Here is a 21,450-nt window from a genome sequence, read left to right as displayed (position 1 = left end):
GATGGCCCTTGGGGTTGCCGAGGCCCCCTCACTCTTCCCCTGGGGCTGCCTTCTGAGTCCTGGTCCTCTTCCTGGCCTGCCAGCCACCTCCCAGCTGGCCACATGGTCCCTTGGTGGCCCCGTCCCAGTTGGGTGTGAGAACTCTGGCAGGGTCTGCCCAGGAGGCTCCTAGGATGTTCTGGGTCCTGGGCTGGCAACAGAGAAGAACCGCAGGATACCAGGGAAGCTGGTATTGGTGGGCCTCTCTCAAGGCCGTGGCCGGCCAGCCCTATCAGTCAGGCGAACCACACTATACACATAAATTTGCTAGGCCTGCTAGGCCTCTGGGTGCCAGACAGGGGACCCACCTCCCACAGCTTGGGCCACGTCCTTAAACTCCTGAACCTGCCGTGGCCACTTTGTTGTGAGGACAGGCCCTGCTCCCACTGCGGCCGCCTAACATCATCCCAGGGAACCTCCAAAGTGGTCGACCACGGCTCACCGGCCCCTCTGCCCCAAGCCTGCTTCTCCATCCCTGCCTTGTTTTCCCTCGAACCCCACCCTCCCAGGCATCCCCTCCACATATTCCTGCTGTCCTGTTTCTAAGCTCCTCAGATATCTGGAAAACACAAGTGGAGACAATCCCCTTCTTTTTTTTTTCTTTTTGAGCTGGAGTCTCACTCTTCCGCCCAGGCTGGAGTGCAGTGGTGAGATCTCGGCTCACTGCAACCTCTGCGTCCCAGGTTCAAGCGATTATCCTGCCTCAGCCTTCTGAGTAGCTAGGATTACAGGTGCCCACCACCACACCCAGCTAATGTTTGTATTTTTAGTAGAGACGGGGTTTCACCATGTTGGCCAGGCTGGTCTCCAACTCCTGACCTCAAGTTATCCACCTGCCTCAGCCTTCCAAAGTGCTGGGATTACAGGCATGAGCCACTACGCCTGGCCAACAATCCCCTTCTAAAGGCAGGTGGTGTCTCCAGCACCAGGGCCACACGGCTACAACAGCCCTGCAAGCGCTGGTGGGTGTGTGCTGAGACCATCCTACATGAGGGAGGCCATGGGAGGCCAGGAATTTGCAGGCCGAAGAGGGAGCCTGGAGAGTGGAGGACTCACCTCAACAACACTCCCTAAGGGGCAAGGAGTCCCTGGCATCAGGAGCTGCCACAGCACCTGCTACGTGACAGTCATGGCTCCCTCCGGGCCTCAAGTCTGGGGGCTCTGGGGTAAGGGGTGGGGGTGGTGTGGAAGCGTGGCTGGCCAGGGGAGCTGGGGCCTGGAGGGTCACACGCCTGCAGTAGGTCACAGAGCCAGGGGATGGCTGGCCCCACAGACCCGTCTCCCAGGTGGCCAGCCTGCAGCCTGTGCCGTCTTGCTGAGCCAAGAGAAGACACTGGGAGTGTTTGTGTTGGTAGGCTGTGGGGTGCCTCCCAAGGGAAACCATTAGTCACCCTGGCACTGGCTGGATGTGAGGCCACAAACGCCAGCAGAGCTCAAGGACTGTGCCAAGGGGTGCAAGGCCTGGCGGTCACCAGAAGAGAGAGGAACGGGATGGTAGAGGCTCCCAGAGTGAGTGTGATCCAGTCATGTGAGAGGGACTGTGTGTGTGTGTGCCTGTGTGTGTGTGTGTGTGTGCTGGGTGACAGGTGCCACCATGTCTGTGCTTCAGCATAGCGACCCCAGGGGGCAGTGTGGGCCTGGGTTAGGGTTAGGGTTAGTCCTGGTTCTGTGACTAGGAGCAGCCACCATGTACCCCAGTGGCCCCAGAGGGGGAACGAGATGAATAAGACGTGCCTGCCCGAGGGTGCCAGGGAGAGGAACTTAAAGAGCCCAGCAGAGGACAGGACCCAACTCCCAGGAGCACTGGCATCCCAGCCTTGCCTGCTGGAGAGGTGACTCGGCCCCCGAACCTCAGTTCCTCCACCTGTGAAATGCAGATCATAAAGGTGGATGCTCACAGCTCTGGGCCTATAGGACAAGGCGGACAGAGGGCAGAGGGTATCATCGCTTTCACTACATTACTGGTGGCTTTCCTTCCCAGCCTTTCTGGTGGCTGGTCAGACACAGGGCAGAACTTTCTCAAGAAGGCAGCTGAAGGAACTGGCAGGGGCATGGATGAAAAAACACAGATGACCTGATGGAACGGTGCCCCAGCTTCCTCCTCCTCCTTGTTTTGGAGGTGCCTCTGTTTGCCGATGATGGGCTCTAGGGAAGCTGGTGTGCAGAGGCTAGGTGCCCAGCCTTGCTTTAGGAAAGCCTCACAAAGTCTGGGGCCTGCCCTGGTTTCCCAGGGGGGCTCTACCGCTCCACCCATTCTGGCTCTGCTCTGTGCCCTGGCTCAGCCGGAACAGGGGCTCGAGCTCCAGGCCTGGCCTGCCAGGGGCTGCCAAGTTGGTGCTGGACATCTGCAGAATCCCTGCGCCTCTCTGCCCTGGCCCTGGCTGCTCTAGCCATCTGGTCAGCAGGCCATGGGCACATCTGTCTCCTCCCTGGAGCCCTTGGTTCACTCTTGCTGGGTCTCTCCCTCAGTCCCTCCACCTGCTTAGGCCCCTGCATCTCAGGAGCTTTCTGAGGCTGGTGACCCGGGGCATGGTGGTCCCGGAAGTTCAGCCTTTCCCTCCGTACAACAGAGCGGTCAGACGGGACGCCTCATACATCCCAGACCCCATTCTCAGGAGCCCCAGGGACAGGGCCCGCTCTGGAGGCAGAAGTCGGACAGGCGGGGCTGGGGCTTTGCCATTGCCAGCTTCCCCGGTAACCTCCGGCCAGCGGCTGCTCCGTCTGGACACCCGACATGTGGTCCCCAGTTCTAGACCCGGGAAGAAGGCCTCCCTGCTCGCCGCTCCTGGGCCGCCGCCGCCGGCAGCAGCCAACAGGCAGCTGGGCCGGTCTGGCCGGGCTCCAGAGGCGCAGAGCGGGTTAAAGTGTGCGCCAGGCCGGCCGGCGCGGGCGGGGGAGCGGCCTGGTGGGAAGTGTGAGTTCCTCCCCGTCTGCCTGACAGCTATAAAGGCGGCCGCCGGCGCAGAGCCGCCACTGGGCTGCGCCCCTCCCGGGAACCCCCTCTCTTGGATGCTCTTTGAAGTGGGAGAGGGAGGCGGCGCGGGGGAGGAGGGGAAGGGGAGAGGGAGGCCGGGCCGCAGCCTCTGCACTCACGCCGCCCCCGCACGCACAGCGCACCTGGCGCCGTCTGCCCTCCGCAGCGCTCGCCCCTTTCTCTGGGAGGACAACCTGCTGACCCGAAGCCAGGTAGGCCACCTCGTTCCAGTCCCCCTCACGTTGCAGCGTCCACCAGGCCAGCCCACTGCTCAGAGTGGGTTTGGGGGTAGGACCACCCTGCGCCCTCTGGAGCCGTTACATAACGTGGGGAGGCTTGTGGGGAGGGGTCGGGCCGCAGAGCACGGGGCAGGGTGGCCTCTCAGCACCTAGCCTTGTGCGCCCGAAGCTCTGTGTGCACGGCAGACCTATCTGCTGCCGCCAGCCGCTGCTTTTGGACCCCAGGGAGGGAGGGATCCCTGTGAGCGAGGCCTGGCCAGAAGCCAGCGGTGTCTGGAAGCCTTAATGAAAAGCAAGTGTGAGGCCGGCTGGCACCTGTCTTCAGCCGGCAGGCAGAGGCTGGGGCACCCGTTAGCCAATGGCACAGTGGAGGGGGCTCCTGTGGGTGTGAGGCTGGGAGTACAGGTGGAGGTCTGCAGGGGAGGGAGGTGGGGGGCAGGCGGCGGGGGCAGGGGAGGTCAAGGACTCAGGCTCCCCATTCCAGGGTGCACTGCCTCATCGTCCGGGCTGCAGCGGTGTCCTTGGAGTAGTCCCTGAAAATCTGCAGGTGTCCGGCCTGCAAGGAAACTCTTCAAGTTGGATGGAGGCTGCTGAAGAGGGAGGGGCAGAGCCAGAGTTGGCCTCTGGGCTGGCAGGGGTGAGGGATGACCTCCATGCTTTCTGCCCCTGGAATTGGCCAGGCATGGGGGTCGAGTCCCTGAGTTTGCTAGTGTCCTGCCTTGCTGTGTGGCTTTGAGCAAGTTGGCTCCCGTCTCTGGGCTCCAGGTTATGAGTGCAGGCTGCATGGTTTCTGAAATCCCTTCTCTAACTTGTTGGCCAGTGACACCCAGCACCTGAGCAAGGCCTGGACAGAGGCCATGGCGGATCTCTGTTCTTCCCTTCCACAGGGCAGGGTCCGCGCTGAGGAGGGGGTGGGGAGGGCTGAGGGCCCAGAGGCTGCACAGTCCCTTCCAATGGGCTTGCTTTGACCTCTGGCAGGTGTTTTGAGCCAGGGTGCTGGCTGCTGGGAGGAAGTCAGCTGTGTGGCCCTGGACTGCTGACATGCTGGCACAAACTATACCTCCTCCTGCCTCGCCCCTCCCGCAATTCCATGTCTCCGGGGATGGGGAGGTGGCATAGGTACCTGGGTTCTGCCTCACCTGAGTGCCGTCTGTTGCTGGATGCTGACTGTGGAGCTGCTCGTCTAGGGCGAGGCTGCATGTTCCCCTGGGACCTGGCCAAGCCCATCTCCATGCACTGACCCTCAGCAGCCAGTGGCAGAGGCCATTCTCCTATGAGGCCAGCAAGAGCTGAGCCAGTCAAAATCCCAAGGTGCTCCTGCCAAGGTGCTCCTGCCAAGGGGCTGGACTGAGCCCAGGCCCATCCCTTTGAGCCACAGCCTTTCCCCTCTCCTGGGTCCCCAGACCCCTCAGCCGAGGCTGTCTGTCTCCACAGCAGTTATCTAGGGGGCTCGAGGACTTGGAGGCAAAGCATGGCATGCTTCCCTGCATGCCCTTGGATCAAGGGTGGCGCAGGCTTAGCACGCACACCACCGCTGGGTGTCTTGCCTGCAGCAGGCGTTACTAATCATTCTCCAAGCTCCTTCTTGCTAAGCCTAGACTGGGGCGGGGGGTTCATCCTTCCCAACAGGGTCTGCCAGGCAACCACGACCAACTAGTCCCAGATAACCTTGAGGCCTGGGCACTGGCTGGGCCCTGAGGGCTCTTCCCAAAGCGTACCCTGGTCATCTGGAAGAGGAGCGGAGCTTGCCTGGTGGTGACAGTGGCCTTGCTTCCTAGGATGGACGGCAGATGGCAATGTTCCTGCTGGACCTGGTCCCTGCTGGTTCTGGCGGTTGTGGCTGGGGACACAGTGTCAACCGGGTCCACGGTGAGTGTGGTGTTGTGGTCTGAGGGCCCATGCCAGTCCCCTCCCCAAGTGCTGTGATCGCTCCCAGATGGACTGGCTTGGAGGGGGCTGTGTGGGCACGTGCCCCAGGTCCCAGAACCCCTCTTGGCTCCTAGAAACTTCTTCCCAGAGCCAGTCAGATCTTTCTCTGAACAGGGCCCCTGGCTACTGTGGAGCCCCTGGTGACTTGGGCAGGAGAGGGCTGAGGGGGCTGAGTACTTCCCTTCCAAGTGAAGGCCCCAGCATGGCCAGTGTGGGCTGTGTCCTGCAGAACGCAGATGGGCCCTGAGCTGCTCCAGGGAAAGTGAGGACAGTTAGGTGCAGCCCCAGGAGCTTGCCAAGCCCCCAGGCCATCCTAGACCTCAAGGTCAAAGAGGCCCTCTTTGACCTGTGGTCTACAGTTCCTTGGGGGTTCCCCTCAATGCCACCCAGAAGATCTGAACCCAAGCTGCTGAGTGACCCTGCAGGGGGGTCCAGCCAGGGGGCTGTGTCCTCTAGTCCCGCTGATGGTGATGCCCTCGGGCGTGGGGTGGGGGCAGGCTGGTCCTGCTGGGCACTCAAGCCCTCTACCATCTGGGGGTCCCTCTCATCCAGGACAATAGCCCGACATCCAATAGCCTGGAGGCGGGCACGGACGCCACGGCCTTCTGGTGGGGGGAATGGACCAAGTGGACGGCGTGCTCCCGAAGTTGCGGAGGTGGGGTGACATCCCAGGAGCGGCACTGCCTGAAGCAGAGGTGCGAGGTGGGGCACATGGCCCTGAGGGCTGGCATGAGGGCAGGGCAGCGGGCAGGAGAGGGCAGTTGGCCCTTCAGCCTGGTGGCTTCTCCCCCTGGGAGGGTTCTCAGGTTGGGGGCAGCACAGGCTGAGTCCGCCCATCAGCCTCTGCTGGATGCAGCTATGGATGGGCCCCGGCACTGGTGCGCTGGGGTCCTTCATGCTTCAGGGCACCAGGGAAGCCCTTTCATGAGAGGGCAGGAGCCATTTCTAGAGGTCTGTCCTGGAGGCGGAGAAACACCCTGCTTTCTCTTCTGAAGACCTGAGTGAGGGTCTTTAGAGAATGCCAGGGAGCCTCGGGAGAAGCAGAGGACTGGCAGTGAAAGCCTCCACTGCCAGATGGACCCGGCTCCTATCTGACCTGTGCTACTCCCTTGCTGTGTGACCTTGGGCAAGTCACTTAACCTCTCTGGGCATCAGTTTTCTCATCCATGGCATGGAGAGCGTGCTGGTCCCACCTCATGCTTCTGAGAACACACGTGTGTGTGCACCTGGGCACAGGCCTGGCACGCAACTCACGTGGTGGTTTCAGTTCCATGTACTGAGCCCCTGTGCTATGTGCCGCTGATGTAGAAGTGAATCAAATCTCATTCTCCCTCGGCTCTGGTGTGTGTACGGGGTAGGAGTTGAGTAGAGAGGAAGGGAGCCCTCTGGGTCATGGGAATCAGGGGAGATTCTGGACCCCAGTGGCCGTGGGGCCAGCCCAGGCGACATTCCTGAAACTCCTCTGCAGCTCTCACTCCGAGCCTGCATCTTTCTGCCAGGAGGAAGTCCGCCCCAGGCCCCGGGAACAGGACCTGCACGGGCACGTCTAAGCGGTACCAGCTCTGCAGAGTGCAGGTGAGGCCTGGCTTGGGCAGGGGCACCATGGCCTGCTCTCCCCGTCATCATGCAGTTTTCAGGGGGTCTTCCCAGTGGCTCCTGGGCCTCCTGGGCATTCTGTTCTGGGCCTGCACTTCAAGGAGAGCCCAGGAGCAGAGTTGAAGAGAAGGTTGCGGGGGGCCCTGGGCTAGGACGGAGCCATCCACTGTCCAGACCGCTGTCTGTGTGCCCACAAGTGCTCAGCGATGCTGGGACGGGCGGACTCACTGTGCTCCTGGAGCTTCAAGTGCAGCCTCAAGGTTTGGGGTCTCTGGTCGCGGCTCCACTTTACTCACAACATTCGTGCACCTGCTGCTCACAGAGACCCAGCAGTTGCCAGGCTTCCCCGTCCCATGAAACAGTACCCCCCACCCCATAAAACAGTTTCCTGGGCTGCTCTCGGTGCCCTTCTGCTCCAGCCCCCATCAGCTTCCTTGGGTAGCCGAGGCTGGAGAGGAGGTGTTGACTCTGACTAGGCAGCTCCCAGTGGGGCGCTGGGCAGTTGGAACCTGAACACCTTTCCAAGGACCGCCGGGCGTGGGGCTGGGTCATGTTGAGCTGGGGTCTGGGCCTCCCAGAGTGGCTCATGTGGCTTGCCTGGTCAGGGAAGGCGGAGCAGCTGGAGGTTTTTGTGTCTGTGTCTCTCAGGGGGCGTGTGCTCCCGTGCAGGGAGCGAGGGGCTGGAGGGAGGCAGGTAGCCACAGCTTCTGTGTTGGCGGCACCTGGTCAGCTGCCCTCCTAGGATGGTGCAACCAGGGGTTGGGGGAAGGGCATTTATGAGCTCCAGCATGAGAGGTTTGAGCTCTGGCCCCAGCACGACTAAGCTGGGTCCCCCCGAGGACGAGTCTCCTGTCTGCAAGCTGGGTTCCTCTTTATGGAGTCAGGACCACGATCTTCCTGATTCAGGCGGTGTGCGTGGCCACGGACCATGTGCCAGGCCCTGTTCCGGCGCCGTGGACACACAGTCCGGGCCTGCTGAGGACGGGGGCAAGGGGAGCATCCTTGCCAGCCGTAGTAGGGTCATGTCCCCTCCACCGCAAGACTGGGAGACGGCGTGGTGGGGAATGGGAGGGTTGCGTCTAGAGTAGGCAGAGGGCTGGCGTGAAGGGCGGAGCTGCCCTTCCCTGTGTCCTTGCTCCCTCCGGAGAGTGTGTGGGAGCGAACAGGAGCCTGAGAGGCCACCCCATGGGCCGTGGCCCCCGCACGGCTGTCCCGGCTGCAGCCACTTCCTGCTTAGCCTGGACAAAAATGCCTTTGTCGGGCCGAGTTCCTCCCGGAGCCTCCCTGTCCCCTCACTTCCCAGGAGTGTCCGCCGGACGGGAGGAGCTTCCGCGAGGAGCAGTGCGTCTCCTTCAACTCCCACGTGTACAACGGGCGGACACACCAGTGGAAACCTCTGTACCCGGGTACCTGCCGCCCTGGGGACCCACCTTGCAGGGAGCTGACCGAGCTTTGGGGGTGGTCCTTCTGGCACCTGAGACCAAACTCGACGGGTGGGCAGGTGGGGAAATGGAGGTGGTCAGACAAGGAGTCAGGAATGAACTTGGGTCTCCTGAGCCCTGGCCCAGGGGTCTGTCCCCTCCCCCATGACCCATGACATCAACACAGGACAGATTACAGGGCTGAGTTCCCTGCAGGCCTGACCTCTGAGGGCAATAGTGACTCTCCCACTTACTGGCTCCTGGGCACAGTCAGGAACCAGCCGAGAGGATCCCAAATGGAGACCGCCCATGCGGTCCCATGGAAAGCAAGTAGTTCAGGCAACAGCTTAAATGCTTCATCCTTCTCCTGCTCACCCGCGAGGGCCAGGGCTGGGGTGCCCAGGGCCAGCAGCACAGGGGTGTCGAGTTGGCTCAGACCTCCTGCAGTGGGGGAACCCCAGTGTGGGTCTCAGGCGCTGATAGAAGCTGGAACTCACGGGGTGTGGGCTGAGCCAGACAACCCATCAGTTTCTGCCACTGAGAACTGGACAGGTCCCTTCTGTTCTCCAGGCCTGAGTTTCCCCATCTATGCAATGAAAGCTGTCTCAGAGGGAGGAAAAGGGAAGTCCCCTGAATCCGGCATTTCCTGTCCCGCTGAGACCTTCTGTCTTTGTCTCCCTCCACCAGATGACTATGTCCACATCTCCAGCAAACCATGTGACCTGCACTGCACCACCGTGGACGGCCAGCGGCAGCTCATGGTCCCCGCCCGCGACGGCACATCCTGCAAGCTCACCGACCTGCGAGGGGTTTGCGTGTCTGGAAAATGTGAGGTTGTTAAACGTTGTAGCAAAAGTACCGCTGGTCTCACTGTGCTGACTGCCTGCCCGCCTGTGGGAGGCAGTGGCGGCCCCGAGGCCTGGCCACAGCGCCCTCCCAGCAGCCCTCTCCCTCTCCCTTCCTGTAGCCCATCGGCTGTGACGGGGTGCTTTTCTCCACCCACACACTGGACAAGTGCGGCGTCTGCCAGGGGGACGGTAGCAGCTGCACCCACGTGACGGGCAACTATCGCAAAGGGAACACCCACCTTGGTAAGGCAGCAGCGTGCCCTGAAGTCCAAGCAGAACTGAGTCTGGAAATCGGGGGTCCTGAGTGTGCTCCTGTCTGCAGCCTCCTGGGTGCCACTGGGCAAGTCTTTCCCCTCTAGAGGCACCGGATTCTGCATGCAGGCCCAGGCGAGCTGGCCCGGTGATGGTAGGCCTCTGTTGGTTTGCAAAAATGGGCAACCCTTTGTTGAGGACCTACTGGGTACCAGTGGACACTTGGCTTGGGGGTCATATTTGCCGTTTGAGACAGCCTGTAGGGAGGTGTTAACGACGCACTTTTTATTTTTAATTTAATTTTTTCAGACAGAGTCTTGCTCTGTTGCCCAGGCTGGAGTGCCGTGGCTCGATCTGGGTTCACTGCAGCCTCTACCTCTGCCTCCCAGGTTCGAGCGATTCTCGTTCCTCAGCCTCCCGAGTAGCTGGGATTACAGGTGCCCGCCACCACACCTGGCTAATTTTTGTATTTTTAGTGGAGACGGGATTTCACCATGTTGGCCAGGCTGATCTCGAACTCCTGACCTCAAGTGATCCACCCACCTCCGTCTCCCAAAGTGTTGGGGTATAGGCATGAGCCACCATACCCGGCTAACACCACACTTTAAAAAGGGAGAAACTGAGGCCTGAGACGCATTTTCTCTGCAGATATGAGATTTGACTCTGGCACACTGGATTCTGGGGCCTGAGTTTCAGAGGCTCCCTGTCAGCTCCAGGCTGACCCAGCCCAGACCCCCTCCTTCCTTTGGGCAACACCTGTCCCCTTCCTAAGCTACGGGCATTCGGCCCGATGTTTGTGTCCAGCTCTGTCCCAACCCTCGTGGGGGCGTGGGCGTCTGTGCATGGGACAGCACTTTCTACTTTTGGAGGGATGTCACTTGTAATGCTTGGCATTAGATTGAACACACTTTTGGGTCTGAAGAAAAGCTTGAGGAATGGAACTGGGTTATTGCAACCTCCAGACTGGTGAAGGCAGGGCAGCTTCAGACCCAAGTAGACAGGGAAACTGAGACCCAGAGTGGGAATAATCTATCAAGGTCCCAGCGAGACCAGTCAAGTCTGGATTAGAACCAGGCCTGTTAGGGCCACGGAGGACCCGGCCGTGTTTTACAGGTTGAGAGAATGACCTTCGCCTGCCACTGAGGGCTAACTGTGGCGTGAGTGTCAGCTCCAGGAGCTGCCAGTGGGAGAGCACTGGAGAGGATGGGGCTTGGACATGGGACCTAGGGACGGGCATGCCGGACTGACAAGGGACAGGGTTGGGGCAGAGCCACCAGGCAGGGGTGTGAGTAATGCGGGCTGGGTGTCCAGCAGGGTGAGGTGGGCAGAGGCCATTTCTTTGGTGGTCTCACTATAGGAGGCTCTAAGGTGTCTGATTTTCCTCCCTTCCTCCCACAAACCTGCTTACACGGCCTCCTGCTGGACCCAGGGCATGCAGAGGGAGTGTGGGCACTGGGGCAGCATGTGTCCTATAGGGCATCTAGTGTGTGCCAGGCACTGTGCACACAGTGAGGCCTGAGAGATAGGGCTCACATTCTCGTGGAACTCAGCCTGGGGCCCAGGGACTGACGTGCAAACAACGTCCCTCATTCTGCATGCTCACAAGGTAACTCATTCATGCCTGGCAACAGCTCTGCAAGGCTGCCACATTACTGTTGCTGAAATATACAGAAACAAGCAAAGAGAGGCTAAATAACTCATCCAAGGTCACACATCCACAAGAGGCAGAACGGGGCCTGAACCCGGGCAGCCTGCTCCTGGCCTGTAGTCCTCCGAGCTGAGCCACACGCCTTCCCCGGACAAGCTGTGCTTGGTAACCATGCTGGGGGCCGTGGGATGGGCTAGGGTATTAAATGCTCAAGAATCTTGTGAGCTAATCTTGCTAATTTGAAAATTAAAGTACAACAGCCTATATTTAACTACATTATATTTAAAACAAAGTCACCACTTTCTAATCCTTTGACGTCTAGAACTAATTTTTTTTTTTAAGACGGAGTTTTGTTCTTGTTGCCCAGGCTGGAATGCAATGATGTGATCTCGGCTTTCTGCAACCTCTGCCTTCTGGGTTCCAGCGATTCTCCTGCCTCAGCCTCCCAAGTAGCGGGGATTACAGGCTCCCACCATCATGCTCGGCTAATTTTTTTTTTTTTTTCATTTTTAGTAGAAACAGTGTTTCACCATGTTGGCCAGGCTGGTCTCGAACTCCTGACCTCAGGTGATCCACCTGCCTCAGCCTCCCAAAGTGTGTAACTATTTTATCTGTGTGGCAAAAACACCATATACGGGTGTGCTGCAGCCTCTCTTCCCAATGCCACGCCCAGTGATGTCACAGTGGTGGTGTAAACAAACATAGCTTCAGTCGCTTGCTTCAAGTTTATGTGTTGAAACCCAAAGAAGGGAAAAAAAAGTTTTAAAATGAATTTGGAAGTTAAGCTGCCCAGTTATAGTAGCGTGAAACTGGCCACAGCAGGGGTGTTTACACCACGGAAACTGGCCAATGCTACAAGTCACAGCTCCTGTTTCCCCATGTCTCCAAAGAGCCTACTGTTAAACATTTTCCAGAGCACTGCTGTCCGGGAGGGACAGGTCAGGATCTCCGGAGACCTGTAGGTGTGATGGTGTTGGGGGAGGAATGGCAGGCGGGTGCTGGCCTGCGGGAGACACTAACCCCGGCAGGGAGGCCCACGTGGAGTCCTCCACTCCTGGAGGAATCAGGTGAAACAAGCGTCAAACCCCAGGAAACGTCCGACCTGGAGAACCCCTTCTTTCCTGTCCCAGGGCGTATTAAAATCTTTCCTTCTCCCTAGGCTCCTCCCTCAGCTGCCTGCCAGCAACACCTCTCCTTCTCTCAGCACTTCCCCTCCAGACCCTTGGTTTCTTTCTAGCTGGGAGGACTGCATGGCTGCCTCCCCACGGGCCTGGGGGCCTTGAAGACAGGCTCTGAGCCGGCTGGTATTGTCCGATCTGGACCTCAGCCTGGGGCCTGGCGCTTAGGAAGGGCGTAGGCAGAGTTGGAGATTCTATTTGCAGCTCTCCTTGTCCTTTCTCACCCACGTCTTTGAGTGTAGCGAGCCTTGAAAGTCAACGTGGTGTTGTGACAAGACAGGATTTTAAAATGGCAGTGATAACGCACGCAGGGAGCTGGGGCTCCATCGGCTGCCCAGGGTCTCCTGGGTGACACATGGCAGAGTGGGACTGAACTCCCAGTGTGCTCCACATCGCTGTGGCCCTCGCTGTCCCTTAGGAGGGGTTGGGGCAAGCACGGGCAAGCCCTCCCGTGGCCTTGGTAGGAAGGGGTGAGCCTGGGCAGGTGCCCAGCTTGGTTGGTCAACTTCTGCAATAGGATGGGTCTGAGCTGAGCTACCCAAGTGGGCGTGGGGGGTGGGTTAGCCTTTAGACAGCCACCACTCACCCTCCAAAAGCTGTGGAGTGGGCGAGCGCCATCCAAGGGTGCCTTTCCAATCCAGAGGGGCTCACTGTCATCCATTTGCCTCCAGGTTACTCTCTGGTGACCCACATCCCGGCTGGCGCCCGAGACATCCAGATTGTAGAGAGGAAGAAGTCTGCTGACGTGCTAGGTAGGTGCGCAGCGTCTGGCGGCTGCCTCACTGAGCTTTTGGTTGTGGGGTGTTGTGCATGGCGGAGAAGGGGCACTTGACCCTGGACCCCTTCCTCCAGGACAGGGATGGGCCAGTGCCGTAGGCATGGCTGCAGGAGCCAGAACTTGAGCCAGCTATGTGGGTGTGGCTGAGGTGCTTACAGGGGAACCAGCTTTACCTCTGTGCGTGGAAGGACCTTGAACTCGGAGCTGCTGGACAATGGGAGGGTGGTGATGTTGGGTAGGGAGCTCCCTGTCACTCAAGAGCCTGGCACAGGCAGAAGCTGGGGGCCGCTGCAGATGAGATCCCTGTGGGGTTCGAGGAGTGAGTCTCAGGAGGTAACGAGGTCAAGGTAGCACTGAGAGGAAGTCGGTGCAGAGGTAGGATTCCTACTCAGGTCTGGGGGCCTCATGCTGATGTTCTTGCCATTAGTCAGTCTCCACTGGGAGGCTGGGCCGTGGGAGGGGAGTCCTCTAACCTGAGGATTCTGGAGTTACTTCCATGATGGATGGAGTGGTGAGACCCCATTTTGGTGGCAAATGTTGAGTGTAGTGAGCCTTGGTGGCAAATTTTGGAAGGGCCCTCTGTGAAGCTGGATCATTGGCCCAGCAACGTGCCGTGTCTGCACCCTTTGGGCCACGGTGGGCAGGTGCTGACGCCTGTGAGCTGCTCTGTGCTCGACCCTGCCCTTCACGGGGTGGGCTGGTGACCCAGGCTATAAGGGGATGATGTTTTTGGACACAGGTGTAGCCCCAAACCTGATACTACCTGGGCTTACTCCCCCCACTGCCTCCCACTCCTCCTGAGAGCCAGAACTGGTGGGGTGAAGCCCATCTCCTAAGTGGGTGCTGGAAGACGAGGCTTTGCTGAAGGTCTTCAGTCTGGGACCCACTTCGGGTTCTCCTATCCCCTCTCCAGAGCCCAAGGGCCAGCCCTCCGTATGTGCCCTGGGGTCTGAGTGCCCCCACCGCAGCAGGTCTGTGCTGCAGACGCTGGCTCCACCACCCAGCGCCCTGGGGGCTGCTCCCTGGCCTGAGCTGGGAGCTGGGCCTCTCGCCAGGCCGGTTGCTTTGTCGCTTGCTTGCTGGGAGAGTGGAGAGGCCAGGAAACTCCACGTTTTCTGAGCTGGCTGCAGAGCTCTCGCTCTTGAAACAGACGCGTGGAAATACCAAGGGTGGCCTCGGAGCACTGGGAAAGCCGTAGGAAGGAAGGTCATTACTGTCAGGAAACAGGTTTTGGACGAGAGCCTCGGATTTAACCCTGCACATACACCTGGAAACGGGGCCGAGACAGCCAGGCCCCAGCACACTCCCTTCGCAGAACTTGGACTCTAATGTGTGTTATCTTCTGACTTTTCTACGTTAAGGGGGTTTTTCAAGCAGACATGTCCTGCTTGTTGCGTCTGTCTGATAATAAATTAATTGCCCCGGCTCCTCTGTTCATATTGCATCAGGAATTTGGAAGTCGAACTCCTCTTCTCCCGCGGGCCAGTTCCTGGAACTGGCTTTAAGGACACCCTTTGGAAGACAGAGTGTCCCGAGCGCGGAGTCAGCCTCCTCCCCGCGTCCCCAGCCCTGGAGGCCCCCTGCCTCTTCTCACTCTCCATGGCCCCAGGGAGAATCAGTTCCCCCTGAAACCCCACCAACTCTAGGCATTTGTTCCAGTCTGCAGGGGTCACCGGCTTTCATGGACCATTTGTTTCCATCCTGAGCGTCCATCAGGCTGGAGTCAGGCTCTGGGAGTGCCCACCCACCCGGCCCCAGGAAGAGGGCAGCTGAGATTGCGCCAGGCCGTCCTGGCCTGATTGAGCACCTCGGCCAGGTCCAGGTGCACGGGTTAACGGGTGAAGGGTCAGCATGGCCCTGCCTGCAAGGGCAGCAGGGAGTCTCTGCTCCTATGAAGAGGATGGAGCTGGCCAGCTCAGGACGATCCCCAGGAAGGGCCTGGTGGTCAGCACCCCCCATGCCGGCCAGGCCAGGGCTGCAGCGTCACTCTGTGTGGACGATGGGAGGGGCACCCAGGACTCCTGCTGGTGAAATCGTTCATTCATCCATCTTTTCACTGTGGCTAGCTTTCCTGGTGGACCAGCGGGGGTTCCGTGCTGCCCATTTCCTGCCCTTTGGGAAGTCCACAGGGAGCTCGGGGCACTAAGGACGAGGCTGGGCCGCTCCCCACCTCATGGTGGAGGGGTTTATGCCGCTATCTAGCTTCACGTGTGCCTTCCACAGGCCACAGACTGTCCTGCTCCAGACTGCGTCCCTTGGTCGTGGTGCGACCTCATTACTTTGCAGCGCCTCATCTTCTTCAAAGGCAGCTGCAAATGGGTCCCTAGCCAGCCGTGTTCAGCATCTAGACAAGTCCTTCATTGCTGATTTTGGGCTGAGAGGAATGTGCGTTTGCGCCTCCTCTGCATTCACTGGCCAGACTCTCCATGATGGGAGTTTCCTGTTTCGGGGGCATCTGGGCCGGGGTCCTGGAGGGCAGAGCTGGTGGTGGTTCCCTGAGCCGGTGACACTACCTCCTCCCCCAGCCAGTTTGGCCCTTTGTGACCAGCGGTTTTGCCCTTCCAGCTCTTGCAGACGAAGCTGGCTACTACTTCTTCAACGGCAACTACAAGGTGGACAGCCCCAAGAACTTCAACATCGCAGGCACCGTGGTCAAGTACCGGCGGCCCATGGATGTCTATGAGACCGGAATCGAGTACATCGTGGCACAGGGACCCACCAACCAGGGTCTGAACGTCATGGTGCGTGTGCCGCAGGCCTTGGGGGCCCCCAAGGCCCCGGGCACTGCTTCCCCAGAATCTGGCCACAGGAGGGGGCTTCCAGCCTGTGACACCCCCAGGGCCACTGTGCACGTGCACCTGGCAGCCTCACCACTCTGGATTGGGCTTCACGTTCAATCACTGTTACTCATTCACTTGTTCTTTCACTAACTGCCTCCCCCGTTCATTCATTCACTCAGATTTTGGTTCATTCACAGTCTCCCATTCACTCATCAGTTCATTAATTCATTTACCCGTTCACTTCTCACTCAACCACCCACTCTCTCACCCACTTCTTGAAATCATTCATTCATCCATCCATTCACTGTGGCTAGCTTCCCTGGTGGACCAGCGGGGTCCAGCGGTGGACCAGCGGGGGTTCCGTGCTGCCCATTTCCTGCCCTTTGGGAAGTCCACAGGGAGCTCGGGGCACTAAGGACGACGCTGGACCCCTCCCCACTCCATGGTGGAGGGGTTTATGCCCCTATCTAGCTTCATGCTCCGCCCCCCTGGGCACTATGGTGTTTGTGCTGGGTCCTTAGTGCCAGGGCCGAAGGTAGTTCCTGTGGCCCCTGCCCCCTCCCCTGACATGGCCTCCCCGGGACACTCAGGGGTTCTGGGGTGGGGCTCAGGGCCCGAGCAGTGGGCAGGAGAGAATGTGGGCCTGTGATGCCCGGCTTGCCACGAGTTCTCCTATGGCTAGCATCTGGAAATGGAGCCCCTGGTGGATTGGTGCCTCAGCACTGAAAATATGTAAAGGACTTCTCATGTCACCAAAGTCAGGTGACATTGAGATGGGCAGTTGTGGTGGCCATCAAGGCCTACTGGCTTTCCTGGAGGCCGAGGGCATACAGCAGGGATGGAGCCGCGCCCCCTCCCTACCTGAGCTGTTTTGGTTTCCAGATATCACTGTAGTGGGTTTCATTGCCTCACGTTGCAGGTAATGAGATGTAGGCATAGAGAGGTGAGTGACTTGAGCAGTCATGGAATCGTAAGTGGCACGACTGGGCTTTGAACCCAGGCCTGCCTGGTGCCAGAGCCTGTTCTTTGTTTAGCTGCTGTGCTGGAGGGGTCTCTAACTGGGGGTGCTTGTCCGTCTCCGCACACTGCTTTTTGGCTGAAGAGCTTTCCTGGTGACCCCGGAATCAAATGGGGGCCACACATCTCTGTGTCTATGCTTACCTGGCCCTGCCTGAAGCTGTGTCTGGAGGTGAACTGGCCACCTGGCTTCGCCTCCTGGCTGTAGGGGCTGTTTTGTAGGTCAGGGTCCCCAGAAAATAGACTCTGAGGTGGGGGTTTGCGTGCAAGAGGGCTTAGGGGAAGTGTCAGGAGCGGTCTTGGGAACACTGGTTGGTATGGGCAGGAGGGCATGGGACTAGACAGAGGGGGCAGCTGAGCTGTGATGCAGTTTCTGTGGGCTTCAGACAGTCCCCCCGGGATCGCATTATCTCCAGTTGGGGCAGGAGGGCATCATTTATTGCCACGTGTAGTTGCCTCTTGTTGGGGGCATGACCTGGGGAGAGACAGCTCCCTCTGGCTGAGGGAAATGCCTGGAGCGGGGCACAGCTGTGAACTGTCGCACGCCCACCCCAGGCAGTTCACCGAAGGGTGAGGTCCGTGGTCCACCCCCGGCACGGCTTGGACCCATGCGCTTTGCATGAGTCTGCCTTGGCAGGGAACAGCTCCTCTAGAATTGCGTTGGTTTCTTTTTTGGGGAGCCTTACAGGAGGAAGTTTGGTGCGCTGAACTGCAGCTGGTGTAGGGGCTGCAACTGACACTCAGTTTCCTCCTTCTGTGACACGCTGTATTTCCCCTTAGCCTGAGCTAGCACCTCAGCGGGGCCAGGTGGCTACCTGGTGAGGTGACCCTGGTCTCCATGGCATTCTCAACCTGAGGCTGCTGGCTTTGTCCAGTTATCATCACAAGGGGCAGGGGGATACCAAGAGATGCCCAGGGCATCAGCAGGTGTCACATAGATTCTTTGGCCCCAGGGTCAAACAACGCCTTTCCTACTCTTTTTTTTTTTTTTTTTAATAGAGAGGGGGGGTTTTTTTTTTTTTTTTTTTTGGAGATGGAGTCTCGCTCTGTCGCCCAGGCTGGAGTGCAGTGGTGCGATCTCGGCTCACTGCAAGCTCCGCCTCCCGGGTTCACACCATTCTCCTGCCTCAGCCTCCTGAGTAGCTGGGACTACAGGCGCCCGCCACCACGCCTGGCTAATTTTTTGTATCTTTAGTAGAGATGGGGTTTCACCGTGGTCTCGATCTCCTGACCTTGTGATCCGCCTGCCTCGGCCTCCCAAAGTGCTGGGATTACAGGCGTGAGCCACCGCGCCCGGCGTAAGAGAGAGGGTCTTGCTATGTTGTCCAGGCTGGTCTCGAACTCTGAGCCTCAAGTGACCCTCCTGCCTCGGCCTCTCAAAATGCTTGGATTATAGGCATGAGCCACCTCCCCTGACCTCTCTGCTGTTGATCATCAAGGTCGATCACCCCGCCAGGATGGCCACTCGTTTCCACGCTGCTGGTCTCTTGGTACAAAATGCCCAAACGGACCATGTGTGGCCACAGCCTAGGGCGTAATGAAACTGTTGCTGCATCTTTGGATGGAAACGTTCCCCCTGTGCAAACCAAGGCCTCTAGACCACAGACCCCAGAGCTGCAGGGATGGGGAACACACAGTCCCCAAGTGGTGGCTGGGAATGATCGCTACTGCTACTGCCTCTCCTTCGTCCCAGACCCATGTCGTCTACGTACTGGGCACATAGCACCGGGATGAGGCACAGGGCCAGAGGGTACAAGAGAGCTGTGTCAGCAAAGGACGCAAGCTCTCCCATCCAAGACCCTTGTCCCCACATCCCCTTTCTAGCTCACAGCTATGGCTGTGTGTGGGGGGCCCTCACGATGAAGTAAGAGCAGAGAAAAATGGCCAAACTCTTTTCAGAGGTGGGTCGGCTTGCCGTGAGGGTGCAAGCTGGAAATGGGCTCTACTTCACTAAAGCCCTATCCAGGGCTGGCCTGGAAAAAGGGCAGTGAAGGAAAATCCTTTGATTTATGTGGGTGGTACCTCATGGGGGGATGCTCCACCCTCACAGGTGTGTGGCCTCTCAGCTGGCACCGTGGCTCCCCCTTCATTGCTCCATCAGGCTGGCATTTCTGGGTGTTGTAGGATACGGCAGGCCCAGTGGATCCCACAGTCGTGTGCCCGTTGTGTCACGTCCTCTGATATAAAGGGGGTCCCTTTGTCCAGTGCCATGTTATTGGTATCCTGTCTCGGTCAATCAGATACTCTGTGAGCCCTTGGGTGTTAGGGCTGGCTGAGGTTCTTTGGGCAGGAAACGCAACTTTTATTTAGGACCAGATTCGGCGTTTCCCCTTCCAGGATGGAAGCGGTCTGTTGTGATCAGGTTGTCACCCAGTAGCTGAGTGGCCTCCTTGAGAGGCGGTGCTGTTTAGAGGCTTAGTGTTGAGGCCAGAGACTGGACGTTCAGGAGTGGAAGGAGCTATGGTGGCTGTGGTGAGTGAGAAGCCGTGTTCCTCCACGCTGATTCATTGTGCCTGCAGTGGGGTGACCGATGCCAGCGACTAGCCTGTGTCCGGTGGCAAGGCCATTCTGTCTTCTGCTGGGGTGTTTAGTGCCTCTCGCATGGTGATGCTTCCTGGTACAAATTAACGAGTGAAATGAAGACCTCCATTATGCCCACTCCCTAGATCCAGCCACAGGGGCCTCCTCCAGACCTCATGGTCTCCAGCCTTCGGATCTTTCCCATCCAGGCTCCTGACCTGACCAGCCAGCCGAGCCACTTGCCACCGCCCATGATTCAGTTCATATTCTCATCTCGGGCCGCCCTGCCTCCCATCACACCGACGCTCACATCACGTGCGCTGCCTGAAGCCTGTAGGGAAGATTTTCCTTCACTGCCATTTTTCCAGGCCAGCCCTGGATGGGGCTTCAGTGAAGTAGAGCCCATTTCCAGCTTGCACCCTCAGGGCAAGCCGACCCATCTCTGAATCAAGTTTGGCCATTTTTCTCTGCTCTCCCTTCATCACAAGCCCCCCCGCCCGCCACCCACCACCCGCCAGCCGTAGCTGTGAGCTAGAAAGGGGATGTGGGTGCAAGGGTCTTGGATGGGGGAGTTTGGGTCCCTTGCTGACACAGCGATCTCGTACCCTCTGGCCCTGCCTGTGCCTAACCCTGGTGTAACACTTTCACCTTATGATGGATTGCTGCTGGCGGAGCTGATAGGACTCATGTTGGAGGCAGCTCTGGCTGCGTGGGTCGCCTGATGTCCCGCAGCCCAAGCGTTCCATCTCTAGTAGGGCCTCACAGCGTGCCAGAAGTTTTTTGCAACTGATGTATATTTATTTGCTGCAGATGGCCTTGCTCCAGAACCACAGGGTTCTATGTTATGCTTTCCCTAAAGGCTTTCCAGAAATTCCGTCTGACATCTTTCCCTACCACAGATATCTCTATTCCTATAGGATCTGCCAGGTCATACTTTCCATGTGGCAGGCTGCTTGCCTCACAGCCTGGACGTGCTGCGGGGCCCCTTCCACTCAGGATTCCACCCAAAGCAGCACCTGTTTTTTTGTTTTGTTTTGTTTTGTTTTTTTGAGATGGAGTCTCACCCTGTTGCCCAGGCTACAGTGCAATGGTGCAATCTCGGCTCCCTGCAACCTCCGCCTCCTGGGTTCAAATGATTCTCCTGCCTCAGCCTCCAGAGTAGCTGGGACTACAGGCGTGCACCACCACGCCCAGCTAATTTTAGCATTTTTAGTAGAGACGGGGTTTCGCCATGTTGGCCTGGCTGGTCTCAAACTACCGACCTCATGATCTGTCTGCCTTGGCCTCCCAAAGTGCTGGGATTACAGGCATGAGCCACTGCACCTGTCCAGCAGCAGCTTTTAATGTCACCCAGCAGATGAATTGAACATTCTTGGATGTAGAATATGCTGGCTCCAGAATTATTCTTCGTGGTGGAGGGGATGAGATGCCATCAATTTCCCCTTCCTCTCAAAGAGATGTCTGGCGTACCCCAACCCACTGAACCCTGACATTTCCACTGATGTAGGGGGCCGCTGAATGTTCACGGGGTTGAATCTCTGCTCCTCTGAAAGACAGGTGCTTTACCAAGACCTCTAGCGCCAGTGCCTGCTCCTCTGAGCCGCTAAGTATCAGTGCAGAGGACAAAGGTCAAGTTATTGGAGTGGTCCAGATGCCTTTATAGTGTATTGTAATTGGGAGCGGAAACGTAAGCGTAGCCCTGGGTCAAGACTGTAAACGTGTACAGTTGTCCGCCCCAGGGGAAGGAAATCATTTCTGGTCTACCTTCTTGGCAGGGATAGAAAAGAACATATTTTCCAGATCAGTGGCCACCCAGGATCAACATGAGGCCATGCTCATCAGCTCTAGGAGAGAGAACACAGTGGTCACGCCCTGGCAGTGGAGGGTGCCCGCTTGGTGGAGGATGCAGTACCCATGTAGACTCAGATGGCAGATCCTCCGGGGTCTGTCTGGTTATTGTGGAGGCTGAACTATTGAGTTAAAGGTGGGATGTGGGCCGGGCACAGTGGCTCACGCCTGTAATCCCACCATTTTGGGAGGCCGAGGCAGGTGGATCATGAGGTCAGGAAATTGAGACCATCCTATCTAACACGGTAAAACCCCATCTCTGCTAAAAATACAAAAACAAAATTAGTGGGGCATGGTGGCGGGCACCTGTAGTCCCAGCTACTCGGGAGGCTGAGGCAGGAGAATGGCGTGAACCCGGGAGGCAGAGCTTGCAGTGAGCCGAG

At 58.5% G+C, this 21,450-nt stretch overlaps 1 protein-coding gene across 3 annotated transcripts in view; it reads left to right on the top strand.

The window, feature by feature from the left end:
* The first annotated feature begins 606 nt into the window (after positions 1-606).
* The window catches only part of ADAMTSL2 (ADAMTS-like 2), a 42,026-nt gene continuing 21,182 nt past the window's right edge, over positions 607-21,450 (top strand). Inside the window, exons 1-9 of one of the 3 annotated variants that reach the window (XM_011965333.1) lie at positions 607-1,001; positions 4,882-5,121; positions 5,734-5,876; positions 6,681-6,756; positions 8,081-8,183; positions 8,886-9,031; positions 9,166-9,289; positions 12,796-12,876; positions 15,468-15,643. In XM_011965333.1, coding sequence (XP_011820723.1) covers positions 5,032-5,121; positions 5,734-5,876; positions 6,681-6,756; positions 8,081-8,183; positions 8,886-9,031; positions 9,166-9,289; positions 12,796-12,876; positions 15,468-15,643 — 939 coding nt within the window. In that variant the 5' untranslated portion in view covers positions 607-1,001; positions 4,882-5,031. Of the gene's footprint in view, positions 1,002-2,957; positions 3,226-4,881; positions 5,122-5,733; positions 5,877-6,680; positions 6,757-8,080; positions 8,184-8,885; positions 9,032-9,165; positions 9,290-12,795; positions 12,877-15,467; positions 15,644-21,450 lie in introns of those variants that run through there. The other 2 variants (XM_011965326.1, XM_011965340.1) reach the window with 2 other exon arrangements.

Source organism: Mandrillus leucophaeus, unplaced genomic scaffold, assembly GCF_000951045.1.
Source record: "Mandrillus leucophaeus isolate KB7577 unplaced genomic scaffold, Mleu.le_1.0 Scaffold1183, whole genome shotgun sequence".
Classification (NCBI taxonomy): domain Eukaryota; kingdom Metazoa; phylum Chordata; class Mammalia; order Primates; family Cercopithecidae; genus Mandrillus; species Mandrillus leucophaeus.
This window is presented reverse-complemented; position numbering and strand designations above follow the sequence as displayed.